General features: G+C 33.8%; 2 protein-coding genes across 2 annotated transcripts; both read right to left on the reverse strand.

The window, feature by feature from the left end:
- Positions 1-4,337: 4,337 nt before the first annotated feature.
- On the reverse strand, positions 4,338-5,517 carry LOC127899058 (defensin-like protein 1). The gene is made up of 2 exons (XM_052431772.1): positions 5,350-5,517; positions 4,338-4,783 (listed from the first exon to the last, which is right to left on the reverse strand). The coding sequence occupies exons 1-2, from the start codon at positions 5,423-5,425 to the stop codon at positions 4,611-4,613; spliced, it is 249 nt and encodes an 82-aa protein (XP_052287732.1). The 5' UTR covers positions 5,426-5,517; the 3' UTR covers positions 4,338-4,610.
- A 2,837-nt stretch (positions 5,518-8,354) lies between these two features.
- Positions 8,355-9,980, reverse strand: LOC127899235 (uncharacterized mitochondrial protein AtMg00810-like). Its single transcript, XM_052432572.1, has 3 exons — positions 9,905-9,980; positions 9,704-9,826; positions 8,355-9,469 (listed from the first exon to the last, which is right to left on the reverse strand). The coding sequence occupies exons 1-3, from the start codon at positions 9,978-9,980 to the stop codon at positions 8,355-8,357; spliced, it is 1,314 nt and encodes a 437-aa protein (XP_052288532.1).
- Positions 9,981-13,586: the final 3,606 nt, after the last annotated feature.

Raw genomic sequence — 13,586 nt, forward strand, 5'->3', positions numbered from 1 at the left:
GAGTCAAAGCGTTTCTTGATTACAAATTCTTGGGACATAACAGATTCGAAAATCTTACTTTGATACAAGTGTTAGATATTAGAAATAATATGAAACAACTCTGTATGAGTATGATGGATACCCTGAATCAGCTAAACAACACATAGCATAGTGATCATAATCTTATTAAAAGGATGTATTCTCGACAACTTATTTGATCTCTTATGCTGTGGGGGCCAAATTCATTTATGTGGGGGAAATTTGTGAACTATGACCTTCAAATTCTTGTACGTGTAACGTAAGAACTCTCGTCTAAAAGCCTTGTTTTATTAGGTGATTATTGACATAGACAAATAAAATATAGCAATTGATTAGTGATTACAACAATGTTGATGCCTAATCAAATAGAACATTTATGATTTTTTTATGCTCATAGGATGTTAATAAGATAAGAATCGCGATGAAAAGTTCATCAATGTATATGGTACGCATGTTGATAGAGGACAAAAACATTGTTTGAAATTAATATTTTTTTGGGTTTCAAGGTATTGGACTTTTCTTCTTTGACTAAGGATAGTAGTTTTTTTTGGAATCAAATACAGTATGATTATTTGAACTTATTAAAATGCTCAATAAACATGTTTACTAAAATACTCTTATTAAAGATTTCTCTCATTGTTTCTTTTTCAACCCTCCATCCACTCTTAATTTTCTGCCATCTTTTATCTGCCAGTATTGTCCTATCTATAATAGAAATTTAGGCTATGGACATTCTAGTAATAAAAATTTAAAAACTTAAATAAAAAATGAGTCTAATGAGTAATGTTATGGGTTCAAATAATTAATTCCGCCTACTCAAGTGCCGGTATTGTCCTATCTATAATAGAAATTTAGGCTATGGACATTCTAGTAATAAAAATTTTAAAACTTAAATAAAAAATGAGTCTAATGAGCAATTTTATGGGTTCAAATAATTAATCCCGCCTACTCAAGTGCCAGTATTGTTATTTATAAAAGAAATTTAGGCTATGGACTTTCTAGTAATAAAATTTTTAAAACTTAAATAAAAAAATAGTCTAATGAGTAATTTTATGGGTTCAAATAATTAATTCCGCCTACTCAAGTATTATTCTTTTATTTGTGGATAATAGTAACAGCGTACGATTTCAAAGATAACAATTCAAATGGGTAGGAAAGTCTTCCAATGAATATTAGATATTTAAATTAGTAGTTCGAAGATAAAATCCTAGTAGGATCATGGAGCGGGCATGACTGGATTAGCAACAATGTTTTTAAAAAGGTAGAGATGTGGGTAAAAATTAAAATAATTTTTTAATATTTTAACATCAATTAAATAAGACTTCTTAAAAAGTCGTTGGCTAGATCCTGGAGGTGATTACCTGCAAAATTCATTACATTGATTTTACCTGCAAAATTCATTACATTGATTAAGGAGTATCTGATTAGCAGATTTGATATTACTCGTATAGTTATAGGATGGATAAAAGTATTAATTGGAAAAAAAAAGTTAATGGAGAGTAAATGGTGGATATCATTATGTGGCTCGAACTCATACGCAGTTACGCTATTATAAATTGCAATCCTACCTATAATTAGGTTGAATGATCAAATGAAGATACAACAATCTTAAACTCACATATAAATTTGTAACAGTAGGAACAAATAAAGTGAAACATTAAACCAAACAATATTCAGTCATAGTTCAAGGTATACATTTATAAAAAAAAAAAAAAAAAAAAGCACAATAAACATTGATTATTTTCATGAAAATAGCCACATATAACCAACAGTAAGGTTACTTATTATTTTAAATATTATTTCGTGAAACAGCTGCAGCTACATAGCTGACCAACACAACAGTAGCTTGTTATTTCCAAACACAAGAGGAATAAACACACAAAAGCAGCAAAAGGCATGCATGCAGCTTCTTCAAGTTGAGTAACTATAGCTAGCAATTGAAGAAGCAGAAGCAGGCAAAACCAAGACCATCTCTGTGGCAAGCACCGCTACTTGCACCCTCGCGTTCTCGGCACTGTTTATCACAGTCTTCTGTTACGAAGCACGGGCCAGTCCAAGTCTTACTACGCCGCTCGCATAGTGCAGCCTCTGCCGGCTTTGCCATTTCTGTAATACACAACACTTACACAAAATGATTAATTTCTAGTTAATTAAATTTTATAACGCATGCGTGCTTGCACAAACTTATCATCATGAAGTACACATCAATGTCACTCACCGAACGAAGCGAAGATGATGAAGAATGCAAAAAGAAGAGCAAAAGTCATTGTAAAGCCAGAAACAGATTTGGCCATTTTAATTTTTATTTGTTGCACTTGCTGAACTGGTTTATTATTTCGTGAAAATTGTAAGTGACCCTAGCCCCAATTTATACACTTGCAATGTAAGCTATCACTTCCCTTTTTGAGAAAGTTTCGATGAAATTTTTAGACCTTACTAGTTTTTTAATGTATCGATAAAGTGCAAGGTTTAATTCTTGTTTTGTATTAGTTCTTGTCCTCCTGTTTTTTTTAATTGATTCCAAGGAAATATGCCCATATATATTCACTTTGTTTCCCATGTTTATGCTTTGAAATTAACGCCGTTTGTTAAATTTAAAAGTTTATTATGATAAACACGTACATGTATCGAATTTACAAAATACATTAATTTTTAAATAAACATATGATTTTAAACTTCCTATACGTGCACAATATGGTTGGCTATTCGGTAACCATCTCCCACGTTGGGAATATGTAAACAACAAATATATCAGTACCAACAAAGACAGATAAATCAACTCTTGATGGTGGTTCTAATCCAGATTCAAAAGATAGCTCATGATAGTTGTCCGAGGTTTGTTCTTAGCCTAATAAGTATTTTCAGCCGATGTGGCAAACGAGGTTGTGAGGCCAAAATAAAATATTTACAAAGTAATGAGGTAAAAATGTAAAATTTAAAAATAGCTAAATTTTATAATTTTATAATTATTTTCAAATCTTTTTCTTTTACGTTACTTTCTAAAAAATTTCAAAAAGTAAGCCGGGGGTCACCTTGATTTTTTTTTTTTCTGGTTTTTTTAACTTTTAAAATTTCAAAGATAAGTTAGGGTTGCCTTGAAAGCCTTTGCTATAGGTTGCATTACTTTTGAAAAATTTTCAAAAAGTCAGGGGTCACCTTGCGCAAACGCTGTTCCGCTTCTATATTTATATTAATCTCGAACTTAGTTCAATATATATCGAGATTGCATATCAAGTGGAAACATAACATCACTGCTACAATAATCCTAAACTTTCATACTGTTGGGTGTGGGTACACAAAGATACATCAGCAATGGTACAATGAAACTTCATCGGGGCCAGACCAATAACTTAATTATATCTAGAATATAATGGGAGGGGAAAAAAATTCGATCCTACACAAATAATTTATCATCATGTGTTAAGTGACGATTGGCTTTATTAATTATTGGTACAAAATTATAATGCCAAGCACCAATGATTAATTGAGATACAAAATCTTGGTTCTCCACTGCGTGTCTATATGTACACCATGTAATGTTGTCATCACCACCCAAAACTCTCTCTGAATTAAGCAGGTACCGGCTCTAATTCATCACAAGATTATTACTGCACTCGCATGAAGTGAAAATAGATTTGTTGGATATCCCTTATTCATATCTTTTCTCATTAGTCATAATTGTCCCATAGACAATAACAAATGTAGGATTTTAAAATGAATAAAAAAAGTTCTTTTCAATAATCTCATATTTATATTTTCTTTTAGTGTTTCCAAAAAAGAGAAACATGTAAAAAATATTTATTAGCTTGTTATCCGATTTTTTTTGGTCAAGTGATAGTGCTTCAGGTAATTTTTGTAAATAAAATTAAGTTTTGTTTCAAATAAGCACTCCCCCCAACAAAAAAAAGAAGGGGAGAAGGCAAAACCCAGATTGATTTTTTAACCGTTACTTTTCTCAAAATCCATACTCAAGTGGTCGGCCAAAGAAATTTGCGTAAAAACCACTCGGTCAAGCCCTTAGGGCTCATTGAGTACTCATTGATGGCGATATAATTAATTAATTCTAATGTGACCAAGTCATTTGCAGGTGAGAGAAAATTAATGTTAATTATATTTCACCAGCAGCTATATCCAATTTTGTTATTTTATATTATTAAGTCTCAAGATGGTTATGTTTCATACACATTTAACTAATTAAGAACATACTAAATACTTATATGGAATAAATAATTTTCATAATAGTACATGAATGTTCATTCCTGATGCTTGCGTATCATAGTAATATAAATAGCGTGAAGAGATGGAGTAACAACTTATAATTAGATTTGTAGAGTGTGGCTCATTATATGAGAATTGCACAAACAAGCAATACAACAAAGACCCAACAAACATTGACTCGTTCCTTATTCAGAAGCTACGTACGGTATAGCTTGTTATTCAGAAGCTACGTATGGCTAACCGTACGTAGCTTGTTATTGTTCTAAACACAAGACGACTGAAACGAGACACATCACAGGAACGACAGCAAATTAATTAAGGTAGCCACAGCTAGCTTTCGCTGCTAACGATGGATATCTTTCATTGATAAGCAACTAGCAGTTGAAGTAACAGTAGCACGCATAACCAGCTCCTTGTCTGTAGCAAGCCCCGTACCTTGCATACTCCTGCTGCTTGCACTGCCTGCTACATTTCCCCGTGTTGAGACACGGCCCCGACCATGTCTTGCTACGCCGCTGGCACACTTTTGCTTCCGCCATTGGCACTCCTGTAACAAGCATACAAAATCATTAACGTGCACTTAGATATATAAGTTATTATCAAAGCTCATGGGTGTCAACAAATTCAGGTGGTAAAATGATCTCTTAGGTTGAAACAAGAAGTCTGAGGTTTAAACTCTGCTTACATGAATGGAAGCGGGCTTTATATTACAATATACCAATATACAAACACACACACACACACTAAAATCTGAAATTAAAAAAAGATTGTTATGAAAGCTTAATATGCATGCATATGAAACATATATATGATTTTGCTTCCCCTCTGGCATTTCTGTAACATATACACAGCATATTTAATGCACTCAGTTAGCTAATATTAGTTAGGCACGTGGGCTTATGAATGGTATTTAGTGTCAGACTCATGCGCAAGTATGCCCTCATCGCTTAAGAGCAGTTATTCAAGAAAACTTCAACTATAAACTAACTTTTTGAGAATGAGTTAGGCTCATGTCTTTTTGAAAATGCACAACTTAATATCATTGGCACAACTTAAAATCAAATTTTGATTGATGAAAAACTATTAAGTACTGGTTAACATCAAGTCACTCACCGAAGGAAGCAAAGAGTATGAAGAACGCAAAAATAAGAGCAAAAGCTGTGGTAATGCTAGCAACTGACTTAGCCATTTTTGCACTTGCTTTGGTTTTAATTTGATGAAATTGCTGAAGGCCCCAACCCCTATTTATACTTGGATATAAGCTGTCTCTTCGTCTCTAGCCAAGATCCGCGAGAGACAAAGAAACAATAAATTAATTAACCGGGGAAATTTGAATTAGACCCTAAAAATGGATTCACACTCGTATAATTGTGAATGGGAATGACGTCCTCCCAATTGCTATATTCATATGCACTCTGAAGTAGTCTTAGTTGAAATCTTCAAATATAAATATAATATCCAATGCCAACTTCAATGACCCATTCTTCCCCCTAACCTTGTCATTGACAAAAGATTTTACAGTTTATTCAAATAATTGTGAATTGAAATAGTGTCCTGCCAAGTGCTATTTTTCATTATTTCATATGCACTCTGAAGTAGTCTTAATTGAAATCTTGAAATTTAAGTATCATATCCAATTCCCAGCTTCAATGACCCATTCTTCCCTATAACCATGTTAAACCACCCTATCGAATTCTGTATATTCTATATATTGTATGGTTAATTGTCCTTATCAATCCGATTTACGACATACAGCACTTCATCTATGTAGCAAAATGATGATGCAAGTATCGTTTTCTATTGCTTATAAACAGAAAATTAAACGTTTTATTCATAGTATTACTTTATCAGTTTTATGTAAACTTTTAAAGACGATATAGAAAAGTTAAATTCATTCTTGTTATCATTCAATTTAGCTCAAGGTCAATTTATACCAGAATATTGAGAAGATAGAAAGAACTTAAACAATCATACTAAATAGGGGATTTCTTTGATATTTTTAATACTATAATGTCGATGGTACATACTATTTTTACATTCAATGATGAAAATGATTTTGGCTCATATTAGTCTTAATCAAGAAAAATTAATATTTAGGATCATAAAGTGATCCCTTCTTTATGAAATTCTTATTCATTTCTGACAAAAAATCTTAAAGATAACAAGACAACTGAGCAGAAAATTCCTCCAAACATACATGAAAACCATGACAACAAAAATGAAAATGAGCCAAAGCATTTCTTGATTACAAATTCTTGGGACATAACAGATTCGAAAATCTTACTTTGGTACAGGTAAGTGTTAGAGATTAGAAATAATATGAAATAACTCTGTATGAGTATGATGGATACCCTGAATCAGCTAAACAACACACAACATAGTCATCCTAATCTTATTAAAAGGATGTATCCTCGACAACTTATTTGATCTCTTATGTTGTGGGTGCCAAATTCATTTATGTGGGGAAAATTTGTGAACTATGACCTTTAAATTCTTGTATGTGTAAGGTACGAACTCTTGTTTAAAAACATTGTTTTATTAGGTGATTGTTGACATAGATAAATAAATATAGCAACTAATTAGTGACTACAACAATGTTGATGCCTAATCTAATAGAATATTTATGATTATTTTTTTATGCTCATCGGATTTAATAAGATAAGGATCACGATGAGAAGATCATCAATGTATATGATATGCATGTTGATAGAGGACAAAATCATTATTAGAAATTAATATTTTTTGGGTTTAAAGGATATTGGATTTTTCTTAGTTGACTATGGATAGTGACTTTTTTGGAATCAAATATAGCATGGTTATTTAAACCCATTAAAATACTAAATAAACCTATTTACTAAAACACTCTTATAAAAGATTTCTCTCATTGTTTCTTTTTCAATCCTCCATCCACTCTTAATTCTCTCCAATCTTTTATCTGCTAGTATTGTCTAATCTATAATAGTAATTTAGGCTATGGACATTCTAGCAATGAAAAACTTAGATAAAAAATAAGTCTAATGAGTAATTTGATGGGTTCAAATATTCTCACCTAATCAAATATTATTCTTTTAATTCTGGATAATAGTAACAAAGTACGATTTCAAAGATAATAATTCAGAAGGCTAGGAAAGTCTTCCAATGAATATTAGATATTTAAATTAGTAGTTCGAAGGGAAAATACTAGAAGGATCATGGAGTCGGAGACATGGCTGGATTGCCAGCAATTTTTTTAAACAATAGAGATGCGGGTAAAATTAAAATAATTTTATCAATTAAATAAAACTACTTAAAAGCCAGTTAGCTAGATCCTAGGGTGATTACCTGCAAAATTCATTACTTTGGTTAAGGAGTATCTAATTAGCAGATTTGATATTACTCGTATGGTTATATGATGGATAAAAGTATTAATTGGAAAAAAAGTTAATGGAGAATAAACGATGGATATCATTATGTGGCTCGAACTCATACGCTATTATAAATTACAATCCTACTTATAATTAGGTTAAATGACCAAATGAAGATATAACAATCTTAAACTCACACATAAAATTGTAACAATAGTAACAAATAGAAGTGAAACATTAAATCAAACAATATTCAGTCAAAGTTAAAGGTGAAAATACACAATAAACATTGATTACTTTCATGAAAATAACCACATATAACCAACAGCAGGTTAATTATTATTTTAAATATTATTTCATGAAACAGTTGTTGGAGAATTTACAAATAAAACACACTATTTTATTTCTTCAACAACACTCCTCACCAATTACAACTCTTATTTTTCACTCTCTACACCTTAGAGATTTTGTTACTTCACTTGATGCTTAAACCAAAGGGGAGAAGGGGTATTTATACATTAAACAAACTAATCACAAGTATTCATTTATTCAACTAATACATAAATCCTCACCATCCATTAAAGCCTATCACTCACCGACTTCACCAACCGCACCTAACACAAATAATTCAAATCTCACCAACCATACCTACTCATGGAATCTTCCATGAGTTGGGCTTGAATTTATTAATCTTGGATCAAGTTTATGATCCAACACCCCCCTTAAACTTGATCCTGTGACACCAAGCAAACTTCTGAATTTTACGAAGTCTTCTTACTTGAGTGGCTTAGTGAAGATATCAGCTGCTTGATCTTGTGATTTAACATACTTGATTTGCACTTCTTTTCTTGCAATACACTCTCTTATGAAATGATAGTGAGTGTCTATGTGTTTGCTTTGATCATGAAAGATTAGATTTTTGGATAGGGCAATTGCTAATTTGTTATCAACATAAATCTCGGTTGGCTCTTCTTGTGGCAAACCCAACTCCTTCAGTAAATTTCTGAGCCAAATTGCATGACAAACACTTGATGTGGCAGCTACATACTCAGCTTCACAAGTGGATAGCGTGACAATATGTTGCTTCTTTAAGATCCATGTGAAAGCAATATCTCCCATGAAGAACACAAATCCTGTGGTGCTTCTTCGATCATTTACATCTCCACCCCAATCGCTATCACTATATCCAACAAGCTTGTAGTCATTAGAAAATGAGTATAACAAGCCGAAATTAGTTGTACCTTTGATGTAGCGAAGGATTCTTTTTGCAGCTTTAAAATGGGCGGTCTTTGGATTCTCCATGTATCGGCTCACAAGTCCAACAGCATAAAGGATATCTGGTCTTGTGCATGTCAAATAATGTAGGCTTCCAACCAAACTTTTAAAGAATGTTGGATCTATATCTTCGCCTTCATCATGTTTGGATAATTTAACTCCGCATTCCACTGGCGTGCTTATAGGCTTACAATAATTCATCTTGAACTTATTGAGAATCTCATTTGCATAACTTTCTTGGGAGATAAATATGCCTTCTTCCTTTTGCTTGACTTCAATTCCAAGATAATATGTCATCGGTCCGATGTTAGTCATATCGAACTCTTTGATCATCACTCTCTTGAACTCTTCAAACAAGCTTGGATTACTTCCAATAAAGATGAGATCATCTACATACAGGCACACAATCAAAATATCCCCATCTTTTTCTTTGACGTAGAGAGCATGTTCATATGGGCATTTGGTGAAGCATTTCTCTTGAAAATACTTGTCAATTCTGCTATTCCATGCCCTTAGTGGTTGCTTTAACCCGTAAAGAGCTTTCTTCAATCTCAAAACTTTGTCTTCATGTCCTTTCACCACATAGCCCAATGATTGTTCGATGTAAACTTCTTCTTCAAGGAATCCATTCAAGAAAGCAGACTTGACATCCATTTGAAAAATCTTCCATTTGTTCTGAGCAACCAAAAAAATAATAAGTCTAATAGGTTGAAGTCGAGCTACAGGAGTAAATACCTCGTCGTAGTCTATGCCAGTCTTTTGACTATAGCCTTTTGCAACTAGCCTCGTCTTGTGCATTTCAATTTCTCCCTTTGCGTTTCTTTTCGTGTTGTACACCTATTTGACACTGATCGTCTTATGCCCTTTAGGAAGAGTAGTAAGCTCCCAAGTATCATTCTTCACAATGGCTTTAATTTCTTCATCTATTGCAATTCTCCACTTCTCATCTAGTGCCGCTTCTTGGAAGTTGACTGGCTCACAATCAGCAAAGAGACAAAAGAGAGTGAGATTATCATGTCTCTTAGTTACCTCATAGAGATCTTAAAGACTCCTTGTATGTTCTTCGGTTCTTTCATTTAAGAAAGATGGCGGTGAATTTCCATATATGTTTGATGATGGTGACATAGGTGGAGTAATTGGCTCTTATTGTTATTTTACTCGTTTTATCTGTGTATGATCGTCTTCTTCAATGGGAAAGAAGTTGAAGTCATCCACACCAGAGCCAAAATCTCATTCTCCTTCTTCATCAAAAATTACATCTCGACTGATCACGATTTTCCCATTGTTTGGATTGTAAAGCTTGTATCCTTTGGAGTTGTTGTCATAGCCGATAAAGATAAACTTCTCACTTTTGTCATCCAGCTTGGCTCTATTTCGTTTGGTACATGTACATGGGCAATGCTTATGAAAACTCTTAGATAGGTGATGCCGGGCTTTCTTCCACTTCAAGTTTCTTGTTGGAGATCGATTGGATAAGTAGACTGCACATGCAACAACTTCAGCCCAAAATTCTTTTGGTTGCCTCTTACTCTTAAGCATGCTTCTTGCCATGTCGAGGATGATTTTGTTCTTCATTTTTGCAATACCATTTTGTTGGGGGGATCTTGGAACTGTCAAAGGGCGTTGAATTCCATTTGCTTCATAAAACTCTAAAAATTCTTTGGAAGTGAACTCTCCACCTCGATCAGATCTCATGGCTTTAATTTGATATCTACTTTCTTTTTCCACTGCAGCTTTAAACTTCTTGAAAGTTTCAAAGACTTCTGATTTCTGCTTCAAAAAATACACCTAAGTTTTTATTGAAAAAATCATCTATGAAGAGAATGAAGTAGTTACTTTTACCAAAGGAGTTTGGTTTGAATAGACCACACACATCAGTATGAATGAGCTCGAGTGGCTTCTAAGTTCTTGAGTTTGACTCCTTTGGAAAGCTCTTTCTGAACTGCTTGCCAAGTAAACATCCTTCACAAAGTTGATCAGGGTGATTGATGTATGGTATGCCTTTCACCATATTCTTCTTAGATAGTAGCTTCAGTCCTCCAAAGTTGAGATGCCCTTATCGAAGATGCCAAGTCCATGATTGATCTTTGTGACAGGCTTTGAGACATTTTACAACATCATTTTGAATATTTAAAGGAAACATTCTATTCTTCGACATTCTCACCTTTGTAATTAGATTTCTTTTGTCATCTCTTAGAAAAAGAGTATAATCTTTTAAGTGAATATCATAGCCTTTTTCTAAAAGTTGACCAAACTAAGGATGTTGCTTTTCATATTGGGCACATAGTAAACATTCGAAATTATTTGGTGACTACCATCTTTTGCGCGAAAAAGAATGTTACCTCTACTCTTCATTGGTACTTTTGAATCATCTCCAAAAGCGACACTGTCATTCACATATTCGCTTAGTTGCACGAACATGCTTTTGTTTCCACTCATATGATTGCTAACACCTGTGTCAAGATACCATGTATTTTCTTGACCTCCACTTGTGTCATTGCGTGCTAGTAAAAGTGTGCCATCTTCACCATTTTTTTCTTCAGCATAGTTCACTCTCTCCTCAATTTTGGCGCTTGGAGCTCTATATTCTAAAGCATAATGCCCAAACTTTTGACAATTATAACACTGTACTTAGGATTTGTCATACCTCGATCTTGGATTACCTCTGCCTCGTCCTCTGGTTGAGCTTTCTCCTTTGGCATAATTGGAGTTATTGTTGAAATTCCAACCTTGTCCATGACCATGACCTCTACCTCGTCCTCGTCCTCTACCTCGAATATAGTGCATTTTCTTGTGGTCGGAGCTTTCTTCTCTTTTTTTTGGATTGACCTCCATCTTGAGAAGTTGTTCTTTGAATTCTTGTTTCTTTTTTAGTTTTTCTTCGTAGGCTTGCAACCTTCCTTGAAGTTGCTCAATCGTCATATCCTCAAGATCTCTTGTTTCTTCAATTGTCACAATAATATGGTCAAACTTCGAGTCTACTGATCGAAGTATCTTTTCAATGATCCTTACCTCTTTTAACTCCTCACCGTTTCTTTTTAATTCATTGGAAACGGTCACAACCCGAGTAAAGTAGTCAGAAATTGATACCTTCATGTGTAAGGACTCAAATTCTCCTCGTAATGTTTGGAGACGTACATTCTTTACTTGCTCCGCTCCTTTGTAAGAGGTCTCTAGTTTCTCCTATGCTTCTTTTGAGGAGGTTGTACCAGCAATCTTTTCAAAAGCATCTTCATCTAATAATTGAAAGATGAGATAGTTTACTTTATTCTCTTTCTTCTTCAAGTCTTTTAAATTCTCCTTCTACGCCGCACTTAAAGTGGCTTCATTTTCTGGCATAATAAAGCCTTTCTTCACGACATCTCATACGTCATGTGCACCCAATAGAGCCTTCATTTTAATACTCCAGTTGTCAAACTTACTTACCTTTAATTATGGAACTTAAAATGACAACATACCACCATTTGCCATAACTCACAAATTGAGTGAGAATTTAGAGATTCTAAATGCACAGATGAATCCAGCACGTTGAAAAACCTTGGGAAGGACTCGAGTCAACTTTCGGTCAACAGTCAACGTTGGTCAACGGTCAACTGTCAACGGTCAGCGTCGGCTTAGTAGTCTTGGTTCGGCTAGAGTTGGCTCTATTCGACTTGATTCGGTTCTGCTCGGCTCGACTTGGTTCAGTTCGGCTCAGCTTGGTTTAACTCGGTGAGTCGACTCAGCTTCAGGACAGAAAACTTCCGGCGGCACGTGTAGGCACGTCTAGTCTTGGATCGAGATAATTTTTACGGCGTCACGTTCCTCTCGTCGAGATCTTCGATTTGATATGCTATATGTAGGCTTGGCAAAATCCGGGTCCAGTCCGGGTTTTGGTGTTGCCCGGGACCGGACCGGATGAGTGACAAAAAACCCGGACCCGGGTTAAAACCCAGTTTTTCCGGGTGCGGGCCGGGCTCAAACCCAGCACCATCCGGGTCCGGGTTTTTGGTTCGGGCTTAGAAACCCGCGTGTAGTAACTTAATAGTAATGGCAATGTGGCATGCAATTCTCTCCTACAGAAGCTGAGAAGCAGAACCTTTTATTATTATCAACTATTAACTAAATAGCTAAAACCATATGAGAAAGTTACTTATGTCAAATAACAATGTAAATTTATTACACAAATAATAAATAAAAATTATTTCAATCTATTTAAAAGAAAAATTAGAGAAATCTAATATAAATAATAAAAAACTTAAAAGAAAAATTAAGCAAATAAAATTATAGACAAACTACTTAAATTCATCTAATTTTTAATCTAAACTCATTCAATCTATGTCAAAAAAAATTTAAATTCAACAATACAATAATCACTAAATAAATCTAAATATTAAAATAATATCCAACATATCATAAGTTCATAATTATGATACCAAAATACCAATTACCAATACAACATATGAAAATCTTAAAATATTCAACTCAAAAAATAGTTCATTAAAGAGTCAAAATACTTCCATGTAAAATAAGTAAATAACAAGTTCATGTCTAATTCCAAATTAAAAAAAAAAAAAGGTTCATGTAAAGTGCTCCCAAGCTTCAGAGGCTTTCTTCTTTTTTCCGGTTTCTTCCTTGCTCTTACTATCATTCACAGTTGACACTGAAATTTCCTCAACCTCATTATCAGTTTTATCTTCGACATTATGAGATAAAACTAGAACACTCGATGAATTGATTTCCACGTTGTCC

The sequence above is a fragment of the Citrus sinensis genome, chromosome 8 (assembly GCF_022201045.2).
Source record: "Citrus sinensis cultivar Valencia sweet orange chromosome 8, DVS_A1.0, whole genome shotgun sequence".
NCBI classification, from domain to species: domain Eukaryota; kingdom Viridiplantae; phylum Streptophyta; class Magnoliopsida; order Sapindales; family Rutaceae; genus Citrus; species Citrus sinensis.

Coding starts and splice junctions, on each gene's coding strand:
- LOC127899058 (XM_052431772.1), bottom strand. CDS start 5,425: ATGGCTAAGTCAGTTGCTAGCATTACCACAGCTTTTGCTCTTATTTTT. Junction 4,784..5,349: donor CATACTCTTTGCTTCCTTCG/GTGAGTGACTTG, acceptor TGCTTGTTACAG/GAGTGCCAATGGCGGAAGCA.
- LOC127899235 (XM_052432572.1), bottom strand. CDS start 9,980: ATGTCACCATCATCAAACATATATGGAAATTCACCGCCATCTTTCTTA. Junction 9,827..9,904: donor AACCGAAGAACATACAAGGA/GTCTTTAAGATC, acceptor ATTGTGAGCCAG/TCAACTTCCAAGAAGCGGCA. Junction 9,470..9,703: donor TAAAGGGCATAAGACGATCA/GTGTCAAATAGG, acceptor GATTCCTTGAAG/AAGAAGTTTACATCGAACAA.